At 41.2% G+C, this 24175-nt stretch overlaps 1 protein-coding gene and 1 pseudogene across 2 annotated transcripts; both read right to left on the minus strand.

Annotated features, from left to right (window-relative positions):
• Positions 1 to 1997: 1997 nt before the first annotated feature.
• Positions 1998 to 3779, minus strand: LOC110287205 (T-complex protein 1 subunit eta-like; annotated as a pseudogene).
• Positions 3780 to 10236: 6457 nt separating this feature from the next.
• Positions 10237 to 23568, minus strand: Ddx3x (DEAD-box helicase 3 X-linked). 2 transcript variants are annotated; one of them, XM_085838265.1, is made up of 17 exons: positions 23417 to 23568; positions 20360 to 20417; positions 19426 to 19470; positions 18230 to 18362; positions 16862 to 17020; positions 16682 to 16781; positions 16322 to 16457; positions 15894 to 15979; positions 15587 to 15685; positions 15318 to 15478; positions 14693 to 14837; positions 14251 to 14395; positions 13884 to 14065; positions 13681 to 13798; positions 13190 to 13343; positions 12942 to 13081; positions 10237 to 12813 (listed from the first exon to the last, which is right to left on the minus strand). In XM_085838265.1, the coding sequence occupies exons 1-17, from the start codon at positions 23459 to 23461 to the stop codon at positions 12734 to 12736; spliced, it is 1986 nt and encodes a 661-aa protein (XP_085694391.1). In that variant the 5' UTR covers positions 23462 to 23568; the 3' UTR covers positions 10237 to 12733. The 2 variants fall into 2 exon arrangements, with proteins under 2 accessions (XP_085694391.1, XP_021009801.1); XM_021154142.3 differs by having other exon boundaries at positions 19426 to 19473; positions 23417 to 23564.
• Between the last annotated feature and the right edge of the window lie 607 nt (positions 23569 to 24175).

Genomic DNA, 24175 nt, shown 5'->3' on the forward strand with positions numbered 1-24175 from the left:
GTTTAAATAAGCAAATGAGAGGATGTCAGAGGTTAGGGGACAAGGAAGGCAAGCAGGGGGGAGTAGGCAGTTGTGGCTATAAATACAAGAGATATAGCACAAAACAAGATTGTAAGATTTAGCCATTCTGTGGGTCACACAAATGTACATGTGAGGAACTGCAGAGCTCCACACACAAGTACAGGTAACTGTAGCTGCCTGCGGCCACGAGTTACTAAGCTCTTGAAAGTAAAGATGGGGTTTTGGATGAGAAAGGCTATGAGAGAAATAATGAGCCAAGACAGTTGTCTGATCAAGGCCAATGTTTACTTATGAGTTGAGCTTATAAAGGGGGGAACCCATCCCCCACCACTCTAGGATCTCCTTGCTTTGTCAGGATAGTGTAAGGAGAACAGGTTCAGCCTCTCAGCAGGTAGTGGTGTCTTGAAGGAAAGCTGCAGATGTGGCAGGACAATAGACTTTACCTAGGTCTGAAGACTCCACCCTAGGTGAGCTAGCAACTGTGGCAAACAAGTTCTGAGCAGCCTTCTCAAGGATGGGGGAAGGGCATAGTTCCTTGCTTTTTATTTATTAAAAATTAGCTGGACTGGGGCATAAAATTTACTTATACTCCATGGTCCTGCCTGGGAATTATGGTGACTGGTGGCAGCACCTGTCTTAGGACTGACTCTAATTGGACTTTTTCTGACCCGTTTCAGAGCCCACATGCAGCTTGTTTGTGTTTATTTACACAAACACAGCATTTTAGTGTTTATTATGAACAAGCACAGCCTATTGGCACATGCCTCTGTCTTAGGTTGAAATAAGCCATAGTCCAGTGGCCCATCCTTGGCTGCCAGCCCTCATTGCACACCTTTTTCCCAATCAGTACAAAGCCACAATATGTACTCAATGCATTTCTTCATAGTGATGAATCACTGCCATCTGCACTTTGCTGAATGCAAGCCTGTATGGAGGTAACCAACCTGCTTGAACACAAAGTCAAAGTTGAAATCAACAGGATTAAGGTTGTCTGTGGGGATATCCCAGGCACTCAATTCAGTGGCAAATTAGTAACAATCAGGCCCAAGTCTAATAAAGATTTTTAGCTATCTTCATAATAGAAATCTATAATATTGGAATTATTACTAGACCAGTCCATGATTGAGTCAGAACAACTGGTCACATTAAAGGAAAGAGAAGAGTCATTATAAATCCTCCTTTTGATTAATTTTTCTAAATCAATTTCCATAGTCTCTATGTTCTCTGTCCCACAAAGTTTAAAAGCTTGAAGCGGGGGCTGGTGAGATGGCTCAGCGGGTAAGAGCACCTGACTGCTCTTCTGAAGGTCCTGAGTTCAAATCCCAGAAACCACATGGTGACTCACAACCATCTGTAATGAGATCTGGCACCCTCTTCTGATGTGTCTGAAGACAGCTACAGTGTACATACATATAATAAATAAATAAATCTTTAAAAAAAAAAAAAAGCTTGAAGCAAGGCAGCTTAGCTTGTCTAATCTGGGACATTTGCAAGTGAAGGTAGGTCAAGAATATATACCCAATATAGCTTTCCTGTTACCATTGTTAGGGCACTCAACAAGCTCACAGGTCAGTATTATCCTTTTGTGTCAGGTTGTCACACCAATCACTCTGACAACTAGCAAGCTCCTGCAGCATTCTGTGGAAAAAAAACACAAACAAGTCCTCTTCCCCATATTAAAATATCTGATGAGGATCATGCCATATGCCAATAAGTGATCCTTCCATCTCACCTAGGCATAAGTATGCCTAGTTGTAGGATACTATAAGGCACTCACAAAGGAGTTCTTTGGCATCCAAATTTTAACATTTTAAAAATAAAAAGCATGATTTAAATAATGTGTGCGGGGATATAATTCCCCCCCCTTTTTTTTAACCCTAAGTTTTATTTAAATAACCTCAGTGAGAACCCAGCAGACCACCAACCATCTTCTCATCTACCCCCCTCACCTCACAAGGAGGTGTGTAGACTGCCTCTCAGTGGAAGCAGGCTTGGCCTCTGCCACAGACAGCTGTTGGAGCTGGAGGATCCACAGTGGAGCGGGGGTTCTTGATAGTCTCATCCACGGACACAATAAGGCACCGCAGCCTCAGAAGCTGCTGTCAGAGTGTTGATGCGCACCATGGCTGGCTCCCATACAAATGCCTGGAAGTTGCCGGCAATGTTCTCATTGTTGATGTCCACCCCATACCACATACCTCCCTGTGTGTGTCGAGCCCGCAGCTTGTTGAGGATGTTTGTGGCATCAAAGCCAGCATTGTCACATAGCTGTCGTGGAATAATCTCCAGGGCCTTTGGCATATGCCCCATTCAACAGCTGCCATTTCCCAGGAATGGTCCTGGAGTAATCCCGCAGGTATTTGGAAAGCTCCATCTCGATGGCTCCACCACCAGCCACCACAGAGTCATTCTTGATGGCCCTCCTCACAATCATGATAGCATCATGTAGGGACCTCTCTGTCTCCTCCATAAACTGCTCAGCACCACCACAGAGGATGATGGTACATGTCTTGGCCCTAGGTCAGCCAGTGAAGAAATTGTACCTCTCTCCTCTAATTTGGGTCTCTTCAAACACTTGGCAGTGGCCCAGCACATCTGGAACCAGAGCATTCACACTGGTCTGGATTGAGCCTCCACAAGCCATCATCGTCCTCTTCAGATCCTCCTCAGGCACTTGGCCAGCATAGAACATGTCCCTATCAGCAAAGTACTGGGTGGCCACATCCCCAATAGGGAGTTTAGACAAGATGACTTGGGCTCTAGACTGATGGATCTTCTCTAACTTGTCATAGAGAATGTTCCTGATGCTTTGATTTCAGCATTATTTTTCTCTGCTTTTAGCTCAAACTCAACATTTAAGAGGGCAATCTTGGGGTTCTTATACTTCTTGGGCTGCATTTCAAACCCAGAATAAGAGAAAGTCTTCTTGAACGTAACACCAGCCACTAGCTGAGACTCCTCTAGGGCTCCACCCTGCACCTTCTTTTTGGTTTTTTGAGACAGGGTTTCTCTGTATAGCCCTGGCTGTCCTGGAACTCACTTGGTAGACCAGGCTGGCCTCGAACTCAGAAATCCGCCTACCTCTGCCTCCCAAGTGCTGGGATTAAAGGCATGTGCCACCACTGCCCGGCCTCACCCTGCACCTTCTTGATGCCAATCATTTTAAGCCGTAGCAGCTCATCAAGCATCATCACAGCATCAACCACCATCTTGGCGAAGAAGACCTTTTGCTGGGAGATCTGCTTGGAGCTCAGGGCTGTCATTGCACACTTCTCTAGCATCTACCTCTGTTCTACTTTATCTTGCTTCTTCACAGTCATAGCTATCTCTTTGATTTTGTTAACAGCCAATTGGGTGGCTGTACGGAAAGCTCAGATGATGATCTGAGGGTGTAAACCTTCTTTCACGTAGGGCTTCACATGCTTCAGAAACTCCACAGCCAGCAGGGTCACTGAGGTGGTGCCATCACCAACCTCAGCATCCTGGTACTTGGCTATGTCCACTAAAGTCTTTGCTGCAGGATGGACAACGTCGAGGAGTTTCAGAATTGTGGCCCCATCATTAGAAATTGTTGCTTTGCCTCAGCCATCCACAATAAGTTTGTCCATGCCACAGTGACCCAAGGTGGTTCTTACAGCCTCAGCAATCACTTGGCAGGCACTGATGTTACTCACGAGTTGAGGGATGCCCTGGAAGCTATCAGTACCCTCTTTCAACAGGATAATTGGTGTGGGCATCATCTTGGAAGTGGCTTCAGGTACCCGCAACTTTTCAGTTGTCCCCCTTTTTTGTTTTTTAAGAAAATATAGTTTTAAAGTTCCACAATACCTTGTCCTTGAGAATTATAAAAAAAATCCCAGTAACATGGATAACATTAAATTGTTGACAAAACATCTCAAATGTTTGACTGTAATAGCCAGTTCTACTATCTGTTTTAATCTGATTTGGAACACCAAGCATAAAAAAAATTAACATAGGTAATAACTAATTACACTTGTAGTTGCTTCTCTTGTTAGAGCAGTTGCAACTAGAAAGCCTGAAAAAGTATCAATAGTCACATGTGCATATTTTATTTTTCTAATGTCAGAAATAAGACTATCCATCTGCAATAATTGATTAAGTATAAGTCCTTGAGAATTAACACCGTTATGTGGAACAGGTAGAAACTGAGGACATTGCGAACAAGTCTTTACAATTTGACATGCACATTCTCTAAAAATACCAAATTATTATCTCAAACCATTACTATTTTGATGATGTAAAGAATGAGATTATATAGCCAATTGTTCTTGTGTAACACCTATAATCTGCCTGGGATATAAATCTGGGGCCTTAAGAGGTCTTGTCCAGGCAATCTAGGATGAGTTCTTAAATGTCCAGAGAGTCCTTTAAAGGAACAATATTTTTTTCTTTCTTTCTTTCTTTCTTTCTTTCTTTCTTTCTTTCTTTCTTTCTTTCTTTCTTTCTTTCTTTTTGACAGGGTTTCTCTGTATAGCCCTGGCTGTCCTGGAACTCACTCTGTAGACCAGGCTGGCCTTGAACTCAGAAATTCGCATGCCTCTGCCTCCCAAGTGCTGGGATTAAAGGCGTATGCCACCACGCCCAACTACAATGTTTTTTCTTTTCTTTCTTTTTGTTTTTGTTGTTGTTTTGGTTTTGGTTTTTTTTTTTTTTTTTTTGAGACAGGGTTTCTCTGTAGCCCTGGCTGTCCTGGAACTCACTTTGTAGACCAGGCTGGCCTCAAACTCAGAAATCTGCTTGCCTCTGCCTCCCAAGTGCTGGGATTAAAGGCGTGCACCACCACTGCCCAGTGATATTTTTTCTTAATTTGAGTTGTATATGCATAAACAATTGCAAATTTGAGAATTAGTAGTATCTCAAAAAGGAACAATTTCAAGCAATTGTAAGCCCTGATATATATATACATATATAGATAGATAGATAGATATAGATAGATAGATAGATAAATGTATATATATGTGTGTGTGTATATATATACACACACACACACATAGGCTATTAGTATACAAATTAAAGCTTGATTTTTCAACATTTCAAAACACTGGTTACAGCACACAATTCAATTATCTGTGCTGCAACTGGAGGAAACTCAAAAGAATAAACATGTGATCCAATCACATATACTTTTCTCCCATAGAAGCACTGTTTTTAAATACAGTAGATGTATTCTTTATGGGTAGCATGCATGCATAAATTTACAGAAAATACAAAAGCATGCTGTCTTAGTTAGGGTTTTACTGCTGTGAACAGACACCATGACCAAGGCAAGTCTTATAAAAAACAACATTTAATTGGGGCTGGCTTACAGGTTCAGACGTTCAGTCCATTATCATCAAAGAGGGAGCATGGCAGTATCCAGGCAGGCATGGCGCAGGAGGAGCTGAGAGTTCTATGTCTTCATCCAAAGGCTGCTAGTGGAAGACTGACTTCCAGGCAACTAGGGTGAGGATCTTATACCCACACCCACAGTGACACACCCATTCCAACCAGGTCACACCTATTCCAACAAGGCCACACCTTCAGATGGTGCCACTCCCTGGTCCAAGGATATACAAACCATCACACATGCATAGAAGCAATTTTTAACAACTTATCTTTTGAATAATGACTATCAATTTTACCTAAAAAGTTTGCTATGCAATAGGCCAAATATCAATGTTCTGCAATAACCAATTTAATTGCTATTCGAAACAAGGATCAGATGCCTTGTCAGGTTTTTAAGACCTTTAAAAAAAAAAAACACCTTTTATCTTACAATTCTTTATTAACACCAAAACAGCTTCATAATAGGATGTTAAAACTTTACTTGGAGATGAAGAAAGATGATTCTACATTAATGTTCTCTTTTGCCAAAGAATTGCTGTGGGTATATTGAGTAGCTATAACTAGAATACACAGCTAATATTTGATTACCATTGATTACAATTGAAAACAATTGATTATAGAAGCTTCCTCTACTTTCTGAAAAGCTTTCTGTTTTTCACCAGTTAATTTGCATCTTCCTTGATAACATCCAACAAAGGCTTAAGTCCTCCTGTGGTGAGCTTAAGGTGAGGTCTTAGCCAATTAACATCTCCTGGAAGCTTTTGAAAATAATTTGAAGTAAGCAAATCATCTTTCTTTCTTAAATTTTCTGTACCACAAATTTTCTAGGATAAAACTATGACCCTAAATGTTAAAAAGATATTGCCTCTGAATCTTTTCAGGAGCAACAGCTACTCCCCAGAACTTTAAAGCTCATTGTATCAGAGCAAAGATTTGAAGCAAACTTCCCTTCAGAGGCATTAGCTAATAAAATACTTTCCATATAAGAAACAATATACATTGAAAGATTCAAAGTCCTAGCTTCTTGTATTAAACAGAGACAAAAAAAAATTTTTTCTTACATAATGTAAGGCTATTAGCCATACCTAGAGGCAAAACTTTCCAATGATCACAAGCTCACTAGAAGCAAATCCTTTACAATTATCAGGATGCAAAGGTAAAAACCTTCCAAATCTATAATAATTCTATATGGAGTAGGCAAGCCAGATTGTAATGTCTTTAGAAGTTCTACAGCCTCATTGAACTTCTATAAATATTAAGTTTAAACTTTATTTTGAACAACACCTGGATAGATCTGTAATAATGTTGTTTTGGCTTAAAAAATAATTCCCAGAGGGCAAGGAGAGGTGAGGTCCCAAAAACTTCCATAGGCAGGGTTTGCAAAACAAAAGAAAAGCCACACAGGCCTTGCTGAGGCTGCTCTGATCTTTGTATTAACTCAAATGTAAATATTTCTAAATCTGAGCCTACTGCTTGAGTCCTGATCCAAAGATTATCCCTCCTGCAGTGAGGACCAATTCCAGGGGAACAATTCGACTGTCTGTCTATGCCTCTAATTTTTGGACAGTATTTCCTAAGATGATTTATACTTAAAACATTCCTTATAACCTTAGTGCTGTGAAAGCATTGCTTGTACTATGGTCCCCTGCAAGGCAGCAACCATAGCCAAACTGATTGTATGAGGGTCCAATCTCTACACAAAGATGAATATATCCAGATAAGTCTGTCTTTGTTTTCTATGGCCCGATGGCCAGAGTGAGCTGCATTAGCACTCTCATAAGATGATTACTCTTGTAATCATCCTAATTAACAATATATGGGTGAGTTAAAAATCTTAAACTTAGCCGGGCGTGGTGGCACATGCCTTTAATCCCAGAACTCAGGAGGCAGAGGCAGGTGGATTTCTGAGTTCGTGGCCAGCCTGGTTTACAAAGTGAGTTCCAGGATAGCCAGGGCTATACAGAGAAACCCTGTCTCAAAAAACAAAACAAACAAACAAACAAAACAGTCAGAAACCAAATGAAGTGGCTACACAAATCTTATAAATTTAGACCAATCAAAGAATTTTTAATTTTTCTAGCTATAATTTCAAGAGGAAAAACACTTTATCATTTGCTGAACTCAATAATCACAATTGGAGAGAATTTTCTAGGAAAAAACAACTATCACCTTATTTGCCTTAGAACTAAGAAGCTGCAGACTCCTTTTTAAAAACCGATTTTCAGCAGGACCTATCCTGCTGTGCTTGACTCCTAGCTAAGGTGCGGGGCAACTTTAATCAAACTCCACTGTGCAAACTGAGACTGAATCAAGAGATGGATAGCAGCCGGGCGTGGTGGCGCACGCCTTTAATCCCAGCACTCGGGAGGCAGAGGCAGGCGGATTTCTGAGTTCGAGGCCAGCCTGGTCTACAAAGTGAGTTCCAGGATAGCCAGGGCTACACAGAGAAACCCTGTCTCGAAAAACCAAAAAAAAAAAAAAAAAAAGAGAGAGATGGATAGCTAGCAGATAGAGTTTTAACCATTTTTTTTTCTTCTCAACATGAAACATAGAACAGTCATTCAGACAACGAAACAAAGCCAGACACAAATTGACCCATGGACAGATTGGTGCACCAAACACAGACAATACGGAGAGGATAGAGAACTTGATGTAACCAGCAGGATGTCTCCTGCTTTCCCTCTGTCCCTGGGAGAGCCTTTATCCTTTTTGCACACTCGCAATCAATAGCCTTCAAAAGATGACATTTGTAGCGCTAACATTAATGCTGTATGTTGCTTACCATGCAGAGACATCTGTTTTCTGTGGGGCCCCACCAAGACAGTGTAACTCCAGTCCTTCTTTGTGCTTTCAGGCCACTTGTCGGGTGCCACAAGATGGGGTTTTGGATGGGAAAGGCTGTGAGAGAAATAAGGAGCCAAGACGGTTCTCTGATCAAGGCCAATGTTTACTTATGAGTTGAGCTTATAAAGGGGGGGAAACCCATCCCCCAGGATCTCCTTGCTTTGTCAGGATAGTGTCAGGAGAACAGGTTCAACCTCTCAGCAGGTAGTGGTGTCTTGGAGGAAAGCTGCAGATGTGGCAGGACAATAGACTTTACCTAGGTTGGAAGACTCCACCCTAGGTGGGCTAAAAACAGTGGCAAGCCCGGTCTGAGCAGCCTGCTCAAGGCTGGGGGAAGGGCACAGGTAACATACACAAAAATGAAGCCAATAGGTTGTTAGGACAGGCTGCCCTGGAATATTTTACACCATGAAGTTGATAACCAGAAAAGCAAATTTAAGCTCTTGGAACTGATGGACTAATCTGAATTCACACGTTCTCCAATGGGCCAGACAAGAAGTCAGATGAAATCAATAGACTAGATCCTTTAAACTAGAGGCTTTCAAACTATGGGTCTTGACCACTTTGAGGGTTAAACGACTCTTTCACAGGGGACTCATGTCAACTATCCTGCATATATTTACAATTCATAACAGTAGCAAAAATTTGTTATGAAGTAGCAACAAAAGTAATCTAAGGCAGCACAGCATGAGGAACTGTATTTAAAGGGTGGAAACATTAGGTAGGTTGAGAAGCACTGCCCTAAATGGCCCTTAGGTACTTGGGATGAGAGTGAAGTTGATCCACAGAACACTAGGCAGGGTAGGTGTCAGTAGTCGTGTCACATGTCCACATAAGGTCCAGCAAAAGGGATTGGAGACATGGCTTGGTCCCTCAGGACAGTACTCATCTACTTGTTTCAGCCCTGGGACAATCAATCAATAGTGCTGCTATTACACAAACTTTCTATGCATTTTCCTCACCTGGGGAGAATCTCAGAACTGGGATGCCACGCACTCCAGTCAAGTCTGCTTGACAGGCTGAAAAGCCTGGAAGCACTCCCGAGGAAAAGAGTTTCATGGAAACTCACCTCCTGGAGCTCTGGTGTTCTCATTAACCCATATACTCATACCCTATCCCTGTGTTAGTCTGGTGTATGGATCCACGTGCTCTCTTTTAGAATTATATCATTATAAGTGCCTTTTAAGATTGAATTCTGACATAACCAGAGCCTTCGCCAGTGTTCCAAGGTCCCAGAAGCCAATGAGCTTGGAATCTGGCAGGAATGCAGTAAGGAAGTTACCTATTCAGTAACTAATTACAAAAGACAGAGCCAGTAGTTCAGAGCAGGTCTGCAAAATTTTACTAAAGACAGTAGCACCCAAACAAGGGAATACCATAATAGAGCTAGGGAATCCCACTGAGACATATCTTCTCTACAGCTAGGTATAGCATGCTTCATATTAGAAGCAAGTTGGTAAATTCTTCTGTAGACCTCTGTAGACCATAAAATAGGGGGGTTGTGGTATTGCAGTATTCATGAAAAGGTCTGCTAGTGCAGAACCCCTGGTGGTTGGTTTAACAATAGACCAGTTTACACCTGGCTCCCTTCTTAGTGGCAGCAGCCTGGTCCCTGCCTTCTTTTGATGTATACATTCCTTTTGTCTTAACCATGGAATCATCTCATCGGCCCCTCATTAAGATTCTTAAGAGCCCCAGGTGGCACTGGAGTGTGCCTTTAATCCAGCACTTGGGGATGCAGATGCAAGGGGTTCTCTGCAAGTTTGAGACAGCAAATCCCAGGACTACAGAAACCTTTTCAAAAGAAAAACTACAAATATGTTATATACTAATGGGTATCTTTCAACACCCATCTAGCAGAAAAATGCAATTGCACTGTATCCCAACACTGCTTTACACGGGGCACCCATTCTGCCTACAAGAGGCGTTTTAAAAAATGGACAATCAAACGAAAACTCAGGCAAGAGCACAACTTTATTTTCACCTCTAAAAGTAAACCACAATTGACAACAACAAAGGAGACTGTGCAGTTCAACTTTTTATTTTAATAAAACCAGAATATGCACAGCACATGCAGTGCTAGCATCTAAACTAATACAATAAGCAACTACTAAAGCTACAGTGACTTGAGGGTCAATCTTTACATTCAGCAAGTTTAAACCATTCTTAATTTTGAAACATAACTGAAAATATTGCTTGCTGATAAAACTTGCTCAAATGCTATTGCTGAATGTACAAGTCACTGAATATGCCAATACAACAAAGATAACCACATGTTTGAGGATTGCAATGTGCCAGACATTCACTGAAAAAAAAAATACAACTAAACAAAACTCACACAACAAACATCTGAGAATCTGGACACTTTGTATCAGTGTTTTGAAGTGTTTCGTTAATATCTCAAGACAAGTGTATCAAAACCTTGGCATGATTTAGTTTCAAGTCGCCAATTTTGTTTTTACTAACATCAGAAAGTTATGGCTACACCGCCAATGCCGGGTCTGCTTAATTTGACTTAAGAGTTTATTATGACTTAACATTAAAAGCTCACACTACCCCGAAATATATAATTTCACGCATACGGTGACATTCAACATTCAAGTGCCAGTGTTTTTGTACTGTCTTTTGGTCAAGTTTCTTTAAACTTTCAAAGAATCACTTTTAGGCTTACAAAAATAAATATTTGTCAAAATGTTCAATAAATATTACATAAAACTAGCAGCAAAAAGTATCTAGAAATCTGTCGTGTGCAAAGTTTTCTTCCCAACTATCATTCCCATGGTCCCAAATAAATTTTAGAATCTAGTCCCATCCCTTTCCTAGACAAGCTGCGTTCAACAATCTCCAAGAGACAAAATAAGATTGGAAGTTTAAGGACACGCACACAAGACATATATATAAAATTCTCTGAATGTGCAATAAAAGAAGTACTTTGTAAAAAGTTATGGGCAAAATGTACAAGGGCCTAAACCTAGACTAATTGAAATAGCACCATAACAAATGACCTCAATACTGTCAAGTGCACCTACTTAATAAAAGTTTTAGAACAAGGCACAATACACTTGAAAATCTATTGCACTTTAGGAAATTTTTGCCATCTTCCTATGCCACTGTAAAAAGATTGAACATTTTGATCACTGCATTCTGGTCACAAAATTAACCCAGAATTCCCAGTGGCATAGGCATTTTAGTGGTGGACAATGCTCATCTTTGGCCAGATTTAGCATAAACAGACTATAAATACAATGGAAACCTATGCAACTAAAACTGACTAAACTGCACTGTAGAGCAGAATTGACACCTTGTGCAGTTATGTACATATTTCCAACCTGTGTGATCTCAGATTTCAGTTTGTTACTCTTCTGGAGCCATTTGTTTTGTTTTGTTTTGTTTTTTTTACAAAGTCTATAGTAAGCCAGTTTAACATCTCAACGCAGCTTGAACAGAGTAATGTGAATCGGCATTTAAAATAAAGCCTGCTGCATAATTCTTCCTGTTCATTCCCATCTTGACCAAAAAACATCAACACTAGCATGCGTTATTAGACCAAAAATCATCCAGAGCCCTAGGTGAGGGCTGGTCATTGCTGTGGTCAGCCATTCTACCATTTCAATTTTTTTATGGCAGGCATTTAAAAAGTCTAAGTAGATGAATTCTCCTAAACCTATTTCAAGTTATCAGACCTTTAAACTTTCCCTGTAATAACATGCCCACATTTGGCTAGCTCATAGTTAACGATCTGCCTAAACATTGAAAGAGGAATTGCTGTATTTACTTGCATTAACTTTGAGAACAGTGCTTTGAATGTATGCATGTATCCATACATCACCTCATCATGACTGGAATGGCTTGTTTAAAGACTATTATCAGGTTCTAAATACCTATCCAGGATAGAGTGAGCAAATCAGAACTTTTAACTTAATACAGTTTGCCACATTAGAAACTAATTCCATTAATATGCTTCAAGACGTTTGTTGTTTGTTTTCCCCCAATCTGCAAGTATCAAAAGCCTTAAGACAGGCTACCACTTGAGTTTTTCCTTATATTATTTATGGATGAATCGATGATTCCTGTTAAGTTGTATCACACCTGTGTGCCAAGGTTTGATTTTAGCCCAAGTTCAGTAAATTTATTTTGTCAAAAACAATTGGAATCTTGAGCATTACTGAGCCAACAGGACATCAAAATAAAAAGTTGTCTAAAGTTAAAGGCACAGTACATTAACAAACAAATGATCCTCAGTCACAAAATTCTAAATGCAGTTTGGGATAGGGGTAGGCGGGAGGGGCGTTAATCCAAACTACAGCAATGAAGTCTTCACACCACCTTCAGAACAGGGCCGCTGATTGTTCCTTCCATCTTTGCTTGTGACCTTGAGCTCCCTTAAAAAAAAAATTTCAGTGGAGAATCACAGCTGGTAATGTACTGCGAGTTCTTGAAGCTACACAAGGTATAGTCTGGCTAAGTTACATGTGGTTTCCATATTAGCTTGTTTGGCAGGGTGACCTACTACAGAGCAGGCTCAGTTACCCCACCAGTCAACCCCCTGGGAGTTATAATTTCCTCCATATCCATCACTGTTGTAAAAGCCTCCGTAGCCACCTAGTGAAAGATAAAAAAAAAAATAATTAAGTCATCAAGATGGTTGCTTTTTCCTTCAAAAGTTATGTATTGAACTTCCACAAATGGTCTTATGTTTAAAACAATAAGGTTTAAATAAAACAAACTACCTCCACCAAATCCTCGGCTGCCTCCGTGGCCACCTCCACCACTTCGACTGCTGCTTGCACGGCTGCTGCTGAAGCTGGAACTGCTGGCACCGCTACTCTGTCGATAGTCTCTGGCACCAAACCCTCCACTAAATCGACTGCTGCAAGGGACGGAAAAGTCATGTTGGTATAAGCACTGGTAGTCATTTTAAACAATACTGAGAAATAAGTTCTCATGCCCCTAACTATGCATCACGTGTATACCTTACCTCTTAGAACGTCCACGACTGCTACCCTTGTAGTGGTGTTCAAAAGCCATGTTCTCTAACCAAGAAGGCACTTCTTGTTTTGCTTCAACAAGAAGATCCAGTAAATCCTTTGTGATATTTGCATTCCTATCATTAAAGAATGAGGTGGCAAGACCTGAAACAGTTCACACACACACAAAAACCACACATAAATAAAAAGTACTACAGAAAAGTAGCTTAGCATCCTTTCCTTATTGGGTAATAAAAAAATATTAGTATCAGCTATTCAACTAATAAATCCTGTCTGTATTGTAGGAATCATAACATTCAAGATACTATAAATTGTAGGCAGGCGTGCATGGATTAAACAGCTTCAATCCAGCAGTCTAGAGGCAGAGATAGCTAGATTCTTTTGAGGTCAAGGCCAACATGGTCTTAAGCAAAAAGCTATAAAGTTCTTTCCTGTGCTATCACAATAAAACAATCAGATTATCCGGTAACTAAACACTTACCAAGGTTTCCCACACGCCCTGTACGGCCTATGCGATGCACATATTCTTCAATATCACTAGGCAAGTCAAAATTAATAACATGCTTCACATTTGAAATATCCAGTCCTCTTGCTGCTACCTGAAATGTAACTTTTGTTAGAGTTGGCCCACTAAATTCAAGTATTTGGACACAATCAACTTTGAAAGTAAAAAAATATACATACTGCTGTAGCCACTAGAATTGGGCTTTTTCCTGAGCGGAACTGGTGAAGGGCCTCTTCCCTATCTCTCTGAGAACGGTCTCCATGGATACTGGTACAAGCATATCCTTCATGGTATAAGAAATCCTCCAGGGAATCTGCCCCCTTTTTGGTCTCCACAAACACTAGAGTCAGGGAATCCTTGCCTGAATTTGAAAATCAAGTTTATCACTATTAGTAAACAATACTTTGTAAGTATGTATAGACAAATAGAATGGACATATGCCATTTTGAATAGGATGGAAAATGATGGTGATACAAACATTTCTCATTACATAGAGAGCTAATGACTATTCATTACATACTCAAGTAGTCCGAGAGCTAGTTTTACCTGTTGCATTTAGAAGGTCAAGCAGAAATGACCTTTTGTCTATGTCCTCCACCCAAACCACTTTTTGTGTGATGTTCTCTGAAGTAGACCCAACTCTTCCTACAGCCAGAAATATGTACTCATCCAAGAAATCACGGGCCAGCATCTGAAGAAGAAAGCCATTCTTTAATTTTACAGTTTTCTTACTTGTGTGTACATTTAAGTGTAGATATCAAAAGGAATACAACTTGAAGTTGGTTCTTTCTCATCATCATATGGGTTCAGGTAGCAAGCAATTTTACTCACTGGACCATTTTGCCAGCCCCACTATTCCTGGTCAAGTGTGGTAGCACATTCCTTTAAGCATAGCAGCAGGAGGGTCAGAGGGCAGCCTGATCTACGTAACAAAACTCTAAAAACATCTACTGAAATCTTTAAATTAGTGAAAACTACATAATAGTACCTGTATTTCCTTAGGAAAAGTAGCACTAAACATCATAGTGTGGCGGACACCTTTTGGAGGCATGGTATCTTGTTCAACTATTCTTCGTATCTGAGGTTCAAACCCCATATCTAACATCCGGTCAGCTTCATCTAACACCAGGTATCTGCCATGAAAAAACATTTAGTTAAGATTTTGAGAAGAAATCAAGGCAATTTAGTTTTATCTGCTAATTTAAATGATATGATCAATGTACTTAACACTATTTAATACAGTTAGTTACATAGAGGGAAAAAAAAGGACTCTTGCCAAGATAAAATCATCCAAGATCAGAGACAACTAGCTTACTTTTAAAATTGTTTTCAATCTTTGTGTATATGCCCACGTAGTACAAGGCACACAGTACAATCTGCAAGAGTATGTTTTTCCACCATTATGATGGTTGGGGCAATAGAATGAGTCATGCCACCAGGCTGGGCAGCAAGCACCATTACTTCCTTAGCCATCTTGCTGAGCACCCCCTTTGTCCTTGGATCTACTTACTACCCTACCCTCAGCAGTAGCTGACTTTTCAACATTGATTGGAACTATGATTATTTGCATAGTCTCAGTATTTACATACTTAGACAAGGTAACAAACACATACTTGCAGAAGTCTAACCCGATCTTCCCTCTCTCCATCATGTCCACTAGACGTCCTGGAGTGGCTACTAACAAGTGGCATCCACGTTCTAAATCTCGAATCTGCTGGCCAATTTCAGCACCACCATAAACCACGCAAGGACGGACTCTAGATCGGTATGAGAACTATAAACAAAGAACCTCCATCAAATTCAGCGTCAAGATTCTTTACATGGCTATTAAATCTTTTATTAGAATCAATGGGCAAGCTATGCATCACTGAAATGCACTTACTTTTCTGGCTTCCTCATAGATCTGCACTGCCAATTCTCTCGTTGGTGCCAGTACCAAAGAGATTGGATACTGTTTACGACGGCCATATCTTCCATTTTCCTAAATAGAAATTTGTTAATTATCACTTAATTATAAGAATTTCATTTCCCTTTGCAATTTATATACTATGCCATATTAAAAACCAGTCTTAATCTTCACACTAACTCTTCTTTATAAAGACTATAATGGTCATACAGCTCAATGACAGAGCACTTGCTTAACATGCAAAAGCCCCCCAGGCCCAATTCCCAGCACCAAGGAAAATTACCTTCATAGCCCTCAGAGCTTCTCCTGGACCATCAGCATAAATCTGACTCAAGATGGGCAAGAGAAATGCTGCAGTTTTTCCAGAGCCTAGTAAGAGAAATATGTTCATGAGTAGACCACAATAAAACCGTCATTACTTCTGAATCAACACTCGAACCTATTTAGTACATTTACTTTATGGCCAAGCCTCCTAGAAATGTCATATAGCCTCTTTAGCTGAATAAAACAAGAGTCAGCAAATTTAGGAACAGGGTACTATTTTACAATAAGGGTTAATAGAATACAGCCATTACTTATGTAGCATCTATGGCTTCTTTGACTACAAACAATAAAATTCAGTATTGCCAAATGTTCATTGTACATAAACCCATAAATATCTAGTATGTGTTTTTTTACTAGAAAAATGTGACATTTAATCAATGAGCTTACCTGTTTGAGCACAAGCCATCAAGTCTCTTTTCTCTTTGATAATAGGAATAGCATGCTTCTGCACTGGAGTTGGGCGAGTATAACGAGTAAGCTCAATGTTTCCCATAATAATTTCTCCCATCTCGACATCACTGAACTATCAAATTCAATGGCATAAGTAGAAATGTTACCTGAAGCTGTTTTATATTAATTTGTGAATGAAAACAAACAGCAAAATTTTAGCATATGATTACTAAGTTGGGCTTTTACATTGGACCTATTTCAAAAAGCAAATTACTTATAACACAACCAATGTCTCCCTTTCCACAAACTCTAATGTATGGTTATATTTCTCTATAATTTAAGAGAGCAAGTACTTACACTTTCAATGTGTGGAGGACAGTTGTTGCCTGTTGCTTCGACTGGAATGTCATCATATTTCTCAAAGTTAATCCCAGTATTGCCTCCAGAAAAGAGTTCCCTGGAATAAATAGATTGGTAAATTCACATGTAATACCAATGAGAAAGATTTCACCACATACTTTAAAAACTTAAACTTACTGTTCCAAGCGTTCACTTGGTGGGAGTGGCTTTGACCAGTCATCTTCATCTGATTTGTCACACCAGCGACTATTTCCACCTCTTTCAAATTTGCCAAAGCCACTTCTATCTCCACGGCCGCCAATGCCATCATAGTCTCCCCGTCCACGATCATCAAACCTGAGTATCACAAGGACTAAATTAGAATCTTAACCATCATCAGATCACTCCAAGAACTATCTCAGAGGAATTGATCACCTACAAGATGTGAACAGTTCAAACTACCAGATTATTTCATCTAAAAATCAATATCTAATTTCTAAACTCATATAACAATCTTGTCACATACATTCTATCATTTAAAATTAAAGCTTTAAAAAAAATTTTTAATGGGCATGTAGCCCACGCCTTCAAAGTGTTTGTTAAAATATATTTAGCAGTAAAGATTAAAAAAAATAGCACCCCCAAATATCAATTGTTCAGATTATAGACATTTGAGGAAAAAATTCACATGATAACCTTTTAAATAAGTTTTTTTAAAAAAAATCCTTACCTGAATAAAGATGTTTGTTTTATGTCTGTCTGCCAAAAATCTGGAGATGGGAGACTAACCATAGCTATTAGGCACATGAGGTCAGTTTGCCACACTTATATAAGTAAGTATTTATTTTTCCATAAGAGTCTACAAAGAGCTCTAGCAAATTAGGCTATTCACTATATGAAATAACTTCTAAAACAGATTAATATTAAAACTACAGAAATATAGAAACTGACTTCATGTTTGCATTTTTTTAAAGATTTATTTATTCTATGTATATGAGTACACTGTAGCTATTTTCAAACACCAGACGAGGGTATCAGATCCTATTACAGATGATTGTGAGTCACCATGTGGTTGCTGGGAATTGAACTCAGGGCCTTTGTTTTTTGTTTGTTTTTGTTTTTTCGAGACTGGGTTTCTGTGTAGCCCTAGCTGTCCTGGAACTCACTTTGTAGACCAGGCTGGCCTTGAACTCAGAAATCCGCCTGCCTCTGCCTCCCGAGTGCTGGGATTAAAGGCATGCGCCACCACGCCTGGAAGAGCAATCAGTGTACTTAACCACTGAACCATCTCTCCAGCCTTCTTTTATTTTTTAAAACAAGTGTTGGCTCTCCTAGAACTCAAGAGATCATCTGCCTCTGTCTCCCAAGCGCTGGGATTAAAGTGTTGCAACACTGCAATTTCATCTGATTTCTATGTAATAGGTTCAAACCTGCAGCTAAGAAACTGTAGTGACTTAGGTAGATATAATGCCTGACATCCACTTTATCCTGATAGGGTAGAAAACATTTAAAGTACTATTGAATGTATGTACTATTATCGAATATATGTAAAACAGTTTCACTCACCTTCCCCTTGATCCACTGCCACGATCTCCAAAGAAGCTAGACTTCCCTCTTGAATCACCCCGTGATCCAAAACTGCTGTATGCATCCTTATCTTTACTAGAACTCCACCCTGAACTATCTTTGTCATAGAATCCTAAAAATAAAAAACAGTAAAATCCTATTAACACATGGTCTTAATCTTTCTGAACTTTAAGCCTACTGGCTCTTTTATCCATCTAGTATCAAATGTAAATCTTCTAAAAGGTGGCAGCAAAAGATAACTAAGACATGCAATGTGACAGGGTATGACTAATTGGAACTTTGCCTTTAGCAAGATCACTATGGCACTATCACATAGCTGCGTTCTGCCATTCACTTTATAGATGTGAATGAATTTACAAGGAAACAGTCAATTAGCATCTCAGATTATTTGGTTTAGTATTTTTCACTTCCAATAGCAAAACTATATAATGTTTTGTACACATGAATCATATTCCAAATGGTATCATTTTAGTAGTTTATTTACAAGCTTAACAATATCAAAAATATTAAAAACAAAGCAACTCTCTCCCCTATATGCTCCCAATACAAAGTCAAATAAAAATCTTTACCTAAGTAGGGATCACCAATGACAGTTACATTTAAGACACTTAAGGTTGAAGTAACTTCAAAGGCATCTTATTAGTCAGGGACATTTATAAGCTACTTTCCTTTTGCCTTTGTCGCTACTATTACCCAGCCATGTGTTTTCCCTAGCAATCAAGAACTTAATTCCTTCTCCAGGTCTTTCTTCCAGCTGTAAAGTTTAAGATCCTGCCTCTTCTAATCTCTTTTGACAAAGAATTCTGGTGAATCACTAGAATGTGCCTGATAGTTTAACTTATCTTGTGCTAAGTCCATCTTCTTGTCGTGTTAAGACAACAACCTATTTCATGTAGTTTGTACTACACACCATGGCACACACCTATTTTCTCACATTAAAAGCAAGATGTAATAAGAGATTAATAAATCATACTGTGACACTGTGACAATGAAGACAACTTTCCATGGTGTGACATCAGTTAAGGTTTTCAAAGTTACTAAGTTCCAGTACTTTAAAATCAATCATGGTAGAAATATTCAGGCTTCCCAAGCTGTCTCACCTTCCCTAGGCTTTGACTAATTTCTAAATGAATCAAGAATTAGATTTACCAAACTGGTATTAAGGACTCACTCACCTTTAGTAGCTTCTCTGTTCCTTAAATGAGGAGGGATATAGCGCCCTTCTAAAAGAACACAAAATTAATAAAATAATGCCAAATACCTTCATAGTAAAGCTTTTCATCAAATTACCTATTAAAAACATCAAATAGTCCCAACAACTTTAAAGGGTTGGTGAGCAAGATATAAATTTAAGATAGGTATTATGCCTGTATCCCCCAGGCTACATTTAAAAGAAAAAAAAAAAAGCCACCTTTAAGCCTAGTAAGTTAAGGCTGGGTGTGGTGGTACTTGCCTTTAATCCCAGCAGAGGCAGGTGAGATTGAGTGTGAAGCTAGCTGTGTCAGCCAGTTAGTAAATACCTGCACACCAGTTAACTGGCTACTAGTGGTTACTTATCCGAATTCTAATTCTCTTTGCACTTCTGAATTAAATATTTGAAAGGTTTGTTAGGATGATAGAGGTTAAAAAGATTCTCAGAGTGGCAAAGAAAACATGAAATTTAAAGAAAGTACCAAGGTAAACTTGTGGCTTTGCTTTAAAATGCTTATTTAAATAAACATTGTTTATTGGTTGGGAATAGAATCTAAACTAAAACAGGGAAATAAACCACAGAAAGCTACCTCAACACTTAACCTAACTCCAAAGTACTCTCCCTCAAGAAAGTGTGTGTGTGTGTGTGTGTGTGTGTGTGTGTATCAATCACAGGGCTCCTCTGTACAGATGCATACAACATCCTGAACCCACTATTCTTTTTTAGCAGTGATAGGGATGGTACGGCTTTGAACATGCCATTCAAGGACATGATCACGGACCTATATATGCCCAGCACTTCTAACTTCTAGCCAGTGAAAGTGCATTCTAACAGTATTCGTTAAATTCTTAACATTCAAGGAAATATTAAGCTATCTAGTTCTGATTGTCAACACATCCATAAAATGTTTTACTTACTGCTTGCTGTACTTCCTCCAGTCTGATTATCTGAAGAGTTCAGGTCTAGGCCAGCAAACTATAAGGAAATCAGACTGTTTTTAGTTCCAACGTTGAATGAAAGAAAAATACTCCTGTTTCCTGGTCCCATGTTCAAATAGTTGCCTCTTGGAGCCCACACAGTTATTAATAAAATTTAGAATGTGACCAAGAACGCACTAAAGTATAGAGTTCTAACACAAAATAGTGCCACTATAAATACCACAGAAAGCAAGTTACAAAATCAGAAACTGGATCCAAATTCAATTCCATCTTTCATAATATTTGTTCTGTAAACATTTTCCATAGTAAAGCTCCTTATTTGAAAAACTAAAACTTGGTTTTGATGAATCTTAGAATTTTAGCCAGGCATGGTGGTAAGCAACTTAATTCAAGTGCACCTAGCTCAACAACTCCAATTTCAGATCCACTGCTTCCTTCTGGCAAAGCATTAGATGGTACAGACAAGCAGAGACAGAAGTCAGGGCAGCCAAACATGGTTTTAAAACACTCAGGTGCTCAGGCTTAGTTCAGTTAGTAGAGTGCTAGCCCATAGTGAAGGATCAAGCCCTGATTTTTGATCCCTAGTATAGTACAAAGTGTAACAATTCATGGCTGTAGTCCCAGGATTGGAGAAATGGAGGCAGGTGGATCAGAGTCTCAGCAATATAGGTAGCCTGCGCTAAATCAGACCCTGTCTGAAAATAAAAACCACATGTTATGAGTGTAGGATTCATTTTAAACATTTTTAAAAATTTTTTCTAAACAGCACCAACTTTATACTTGGTATTATTTAGTTCCTTTATTCTCAAATACAGCACAAATGTATTAAATTGGGATAATACTGCGTAAGGCAATCAATACACTCATCACTTAGCACTACAGAATAAAACTGGAATAATTCCTGTTCTCCCACATTTACTGTAAACGCACAGAACTAGTCATGAATATCCTTTGATGTTCTTACTAAAGGGCATTTTACTGGCTTTAACCTCCAAAGTCTGCCCATCTCCTTATACTGGTTAACAAGATTCTACAAAAATGCTACACACTGCTAGAGTGTGTGTGTGTGTGGTGTGTGGTGGGCCCTCACTATGAAGCCTCAAGCTAGCCTCAAGCTCACTAAAGACCAGGCTGATTAAATTCAGGTCGCTGTGGTCATCAGGCGTGGTGGCAGATGCCTTTACCCACTGAGACCTATTGTCGATATGTAACTACTATCTATTTAGGAGTGAGTATAAACCACAATTGAAAACCAGGAAAACAAAAACCCAGGAAAGTTGGAACTGTTACGTTTTAAGGAAATGTTACTGTATAAATCTGTGCGGATACTTGCAAGCTACTAGTATCGCTAAGCTCCCTGAAAACAGAAAGCAGATGTAACCTCTTTGTCATTAGAAAAAATGTTGCAATGTCTTGATACTGTAACTACCATTTAAAGCCGCGCTTATTACAATCTGAGCTTTGGGTTTTTATTTTTTTAAATGAGTTTTTTAAAAGTGCACTGGTTTGCCTGCAGTGTGTGAGGGTGTCTGATGCCCCTAGAACTGGAGTTACACAGGCGTGAGCTGCCACGCGGGTGCTGGGAATTGAACCCAGTCCTCTTAACGGATGAACCATCTCTGTAGTCTACGTGCGTTTTTTTTTTTTTTTTTACCATTTGACAACATTAATCGAAGCAACAAAGTTGCCAAATGCACTGTTGGTACTCATTACAAACTTGAACCACTCCGAATTCCTAAGCTTTCGAAGTTAAATCCACTACTCTTGGAAATATAATTTCCAACATAGTTCAACAATAGTATCATTTTAGTGTATCATTTAGAATGGAAAATGTTAACAGTGTCCTTTTAAGTTACAATGTGTCACAACATGAAGATTTACTGTAGCAGGTCATAGGTCAGGCAGAAGGCACCAGACCCTCATCCCCTTAGCCTCTAAATCTAGAAATGGAGTCTCGATTAAGGACTCAGAAACCAGGCCTGACCAATCCTCTCAATTTTACTTCGATGGCAGCAACAAGTTATCTGTTGCCATATTCTGGGCATTTTGCCTCTAGAGGATCCCAGAGTTGGCCATCACTCGCAAAGCGCGTGGTCCTCCCCTGCGCCCAGGTAAAGGGCGGGCGTGCCCGGCTCCGGCGGCGCGGCCGTTTCCTGGAGCCTAAGGCTGAGCAAGGGCCGCGCCGGGTGGCTCGCGTCACCGCCGAGCCCGGCGCAAGTGCGCACGCAGCGGCCCTGGCCTCCCTCCCCCTCCTCCCCCCGCCCAATCCGCCCTGAAATTTCTGCGTCACAAAACTTTCCACTCGGGAACCGCGGCCTCCCCTGCCGCGACACACCGGGCCGGCGGGGCCGAAGCAACCCAGCTGGCTTGCAGACGAGCCCGCTGGCGGGCAGGCCCGGGGGGATGGGGATGGGGGTGGGGGTGGGGGGGCGACCGCGCGGCACCGCCGGCCTGCGCACACAAAGGAGGCCGCCGCCATTAGCCCGCGCAGAGGCCACCCCCTCCCGCGGCGCCCCCTCCCACATTCCAGCGCCGCGGGGACACTCGGCCAGCCCGCGCGCCGCCGCCAGCTCCCTAATTTCCAAACCACAGCCACTGGGGCCATGGAAGCCCAAAGCCCCGGAAATCCGGGGTCAAAACCATCCACCCGGGCCCCGCCACGCCACGCGGGGCAATCTCCCCCCCCCTCCCCGACCGCCCGGGTCCCCACCTGCCGGTCACTAATCAACCAGGGGACGCGCGTGCGCCCGAATGCGCGCGCCCCCTCCCCCCCGCTCGCCTGCGCACAGACACAAAAGCCGCCATTGTGCTCGGGCCAGGGACAATACCGCGTACCGAGCCGAGCCGGAGGAAGCACCGGCTCTAGCACTCCCCGCAAGCATCCAGTCCCTCCAGAGCCCCTAGCCACTGGCCACCCGCCGGCCCGAGCCGTCCGGGGAGACGGGAAGGCAAAAAGCAGAACTTAAAGAGCTGCGCCACAAGGCAGGCTAGGGCAGGGGGCAAAGTGATGCAGGGACCCCCGCGGCTCAGGCTCACCTGCTGGTCCAGCCCGAGCGCATTTTCCACTGCCACATGACTCATCCCTGAAGAGTACCGAGAAGTCGGAGTCTTCCGCTGCTGAGCAAAGGCTGGCTCTACCGCAAAGGCTCTCTCACGGGAGAACTGCGGCTTTGAAGCGCACCGCGCGGCCACCGACCTTATATACCGACTCGGAGGACTGCTACGTCAGCACGTAAGACGTGTGCCCTCCTCTCCCGGGCGGCCGGCCACTGCCGTTAGGAGCTCTGCCTGCTTGCGGTGCGTTGCTCGGCTGAGTCCCGTGAGATTTCCTAGTCAGTCCAGTTATCCGCGTTCTCGTCGGCTCATAAAGAAGCCTGGGGTATATGTGGTTCTGGTTCTCCTGGGTTTGCTTTCCCCTGGTCTCCACCGGTCCCCTAATCTTACTGTTTTCTCGAGATCTCGCGAGAAATGATTGCCGACTGTCCTCTAGCCTTAAGGCCCTAAGCTTTAAACTAGGTTGATTGGCTGCTGCCTCTCCTGTGCACCCAGTTTTCGTCCTTCTTTCTAGCACTTGTCCCTTCCTCTCCGTCCCCGGGCTTGGAGATGATGCAGTGGGCTTTGTCTGGCCTAACTAATGAGCCCTGGCTCTGCGTGGAGGGCAGTGGGATCACGTGACCGTGGGTGTCCAGCAAGGTGGCCATCTTGTGAAGAAGGGAAACTCGCTTGACTAGTGCTGGGAATGGGAGGGAGGGACGGGAAAACTGCGGGAGGGCGGGGAGGAGAAAGGGGGAAGGG

This window comes from Mus caroli, unplaced genomic scaffold (assembly GCF_978045245.1).
Source record: "Mus caroli unplaced genomic scaffold, Mus_caroli_1 scaffold_5, whole genome shotgun sequence".
Taxonomy (NCBI): domain Eukaryota; kingdom Metazoa; phylum Chordata; class Mammalia; order Rodentia; family Muridae; genus Mus; species Mus caroli.

Bases quoted from the DNA above. Each gene is read 5' to 3' on its own strand.
- Ddx3x (XM_021154142.3), bottom strand. From the start codon at position 23,461: ATGAGTCATGTGGCAGTGGAAAATGCGCTCGGGCTGGACCAGCAG. The intron at 18,363-19,425 runs GTGAGTGAGTCC...TTTTATTTTTAG, and splicing joins GAACAGAGAAGCTACTAAAG to GATTCTATGACAAAGATAGT. The intron at 14,396-14,692 runs GTACTATTATGT...TTTCTTCTTCAG, and splicing joins CTTTTCCTAAGGAAATACAG to ATGCTGGCCCGTGATTTCTT.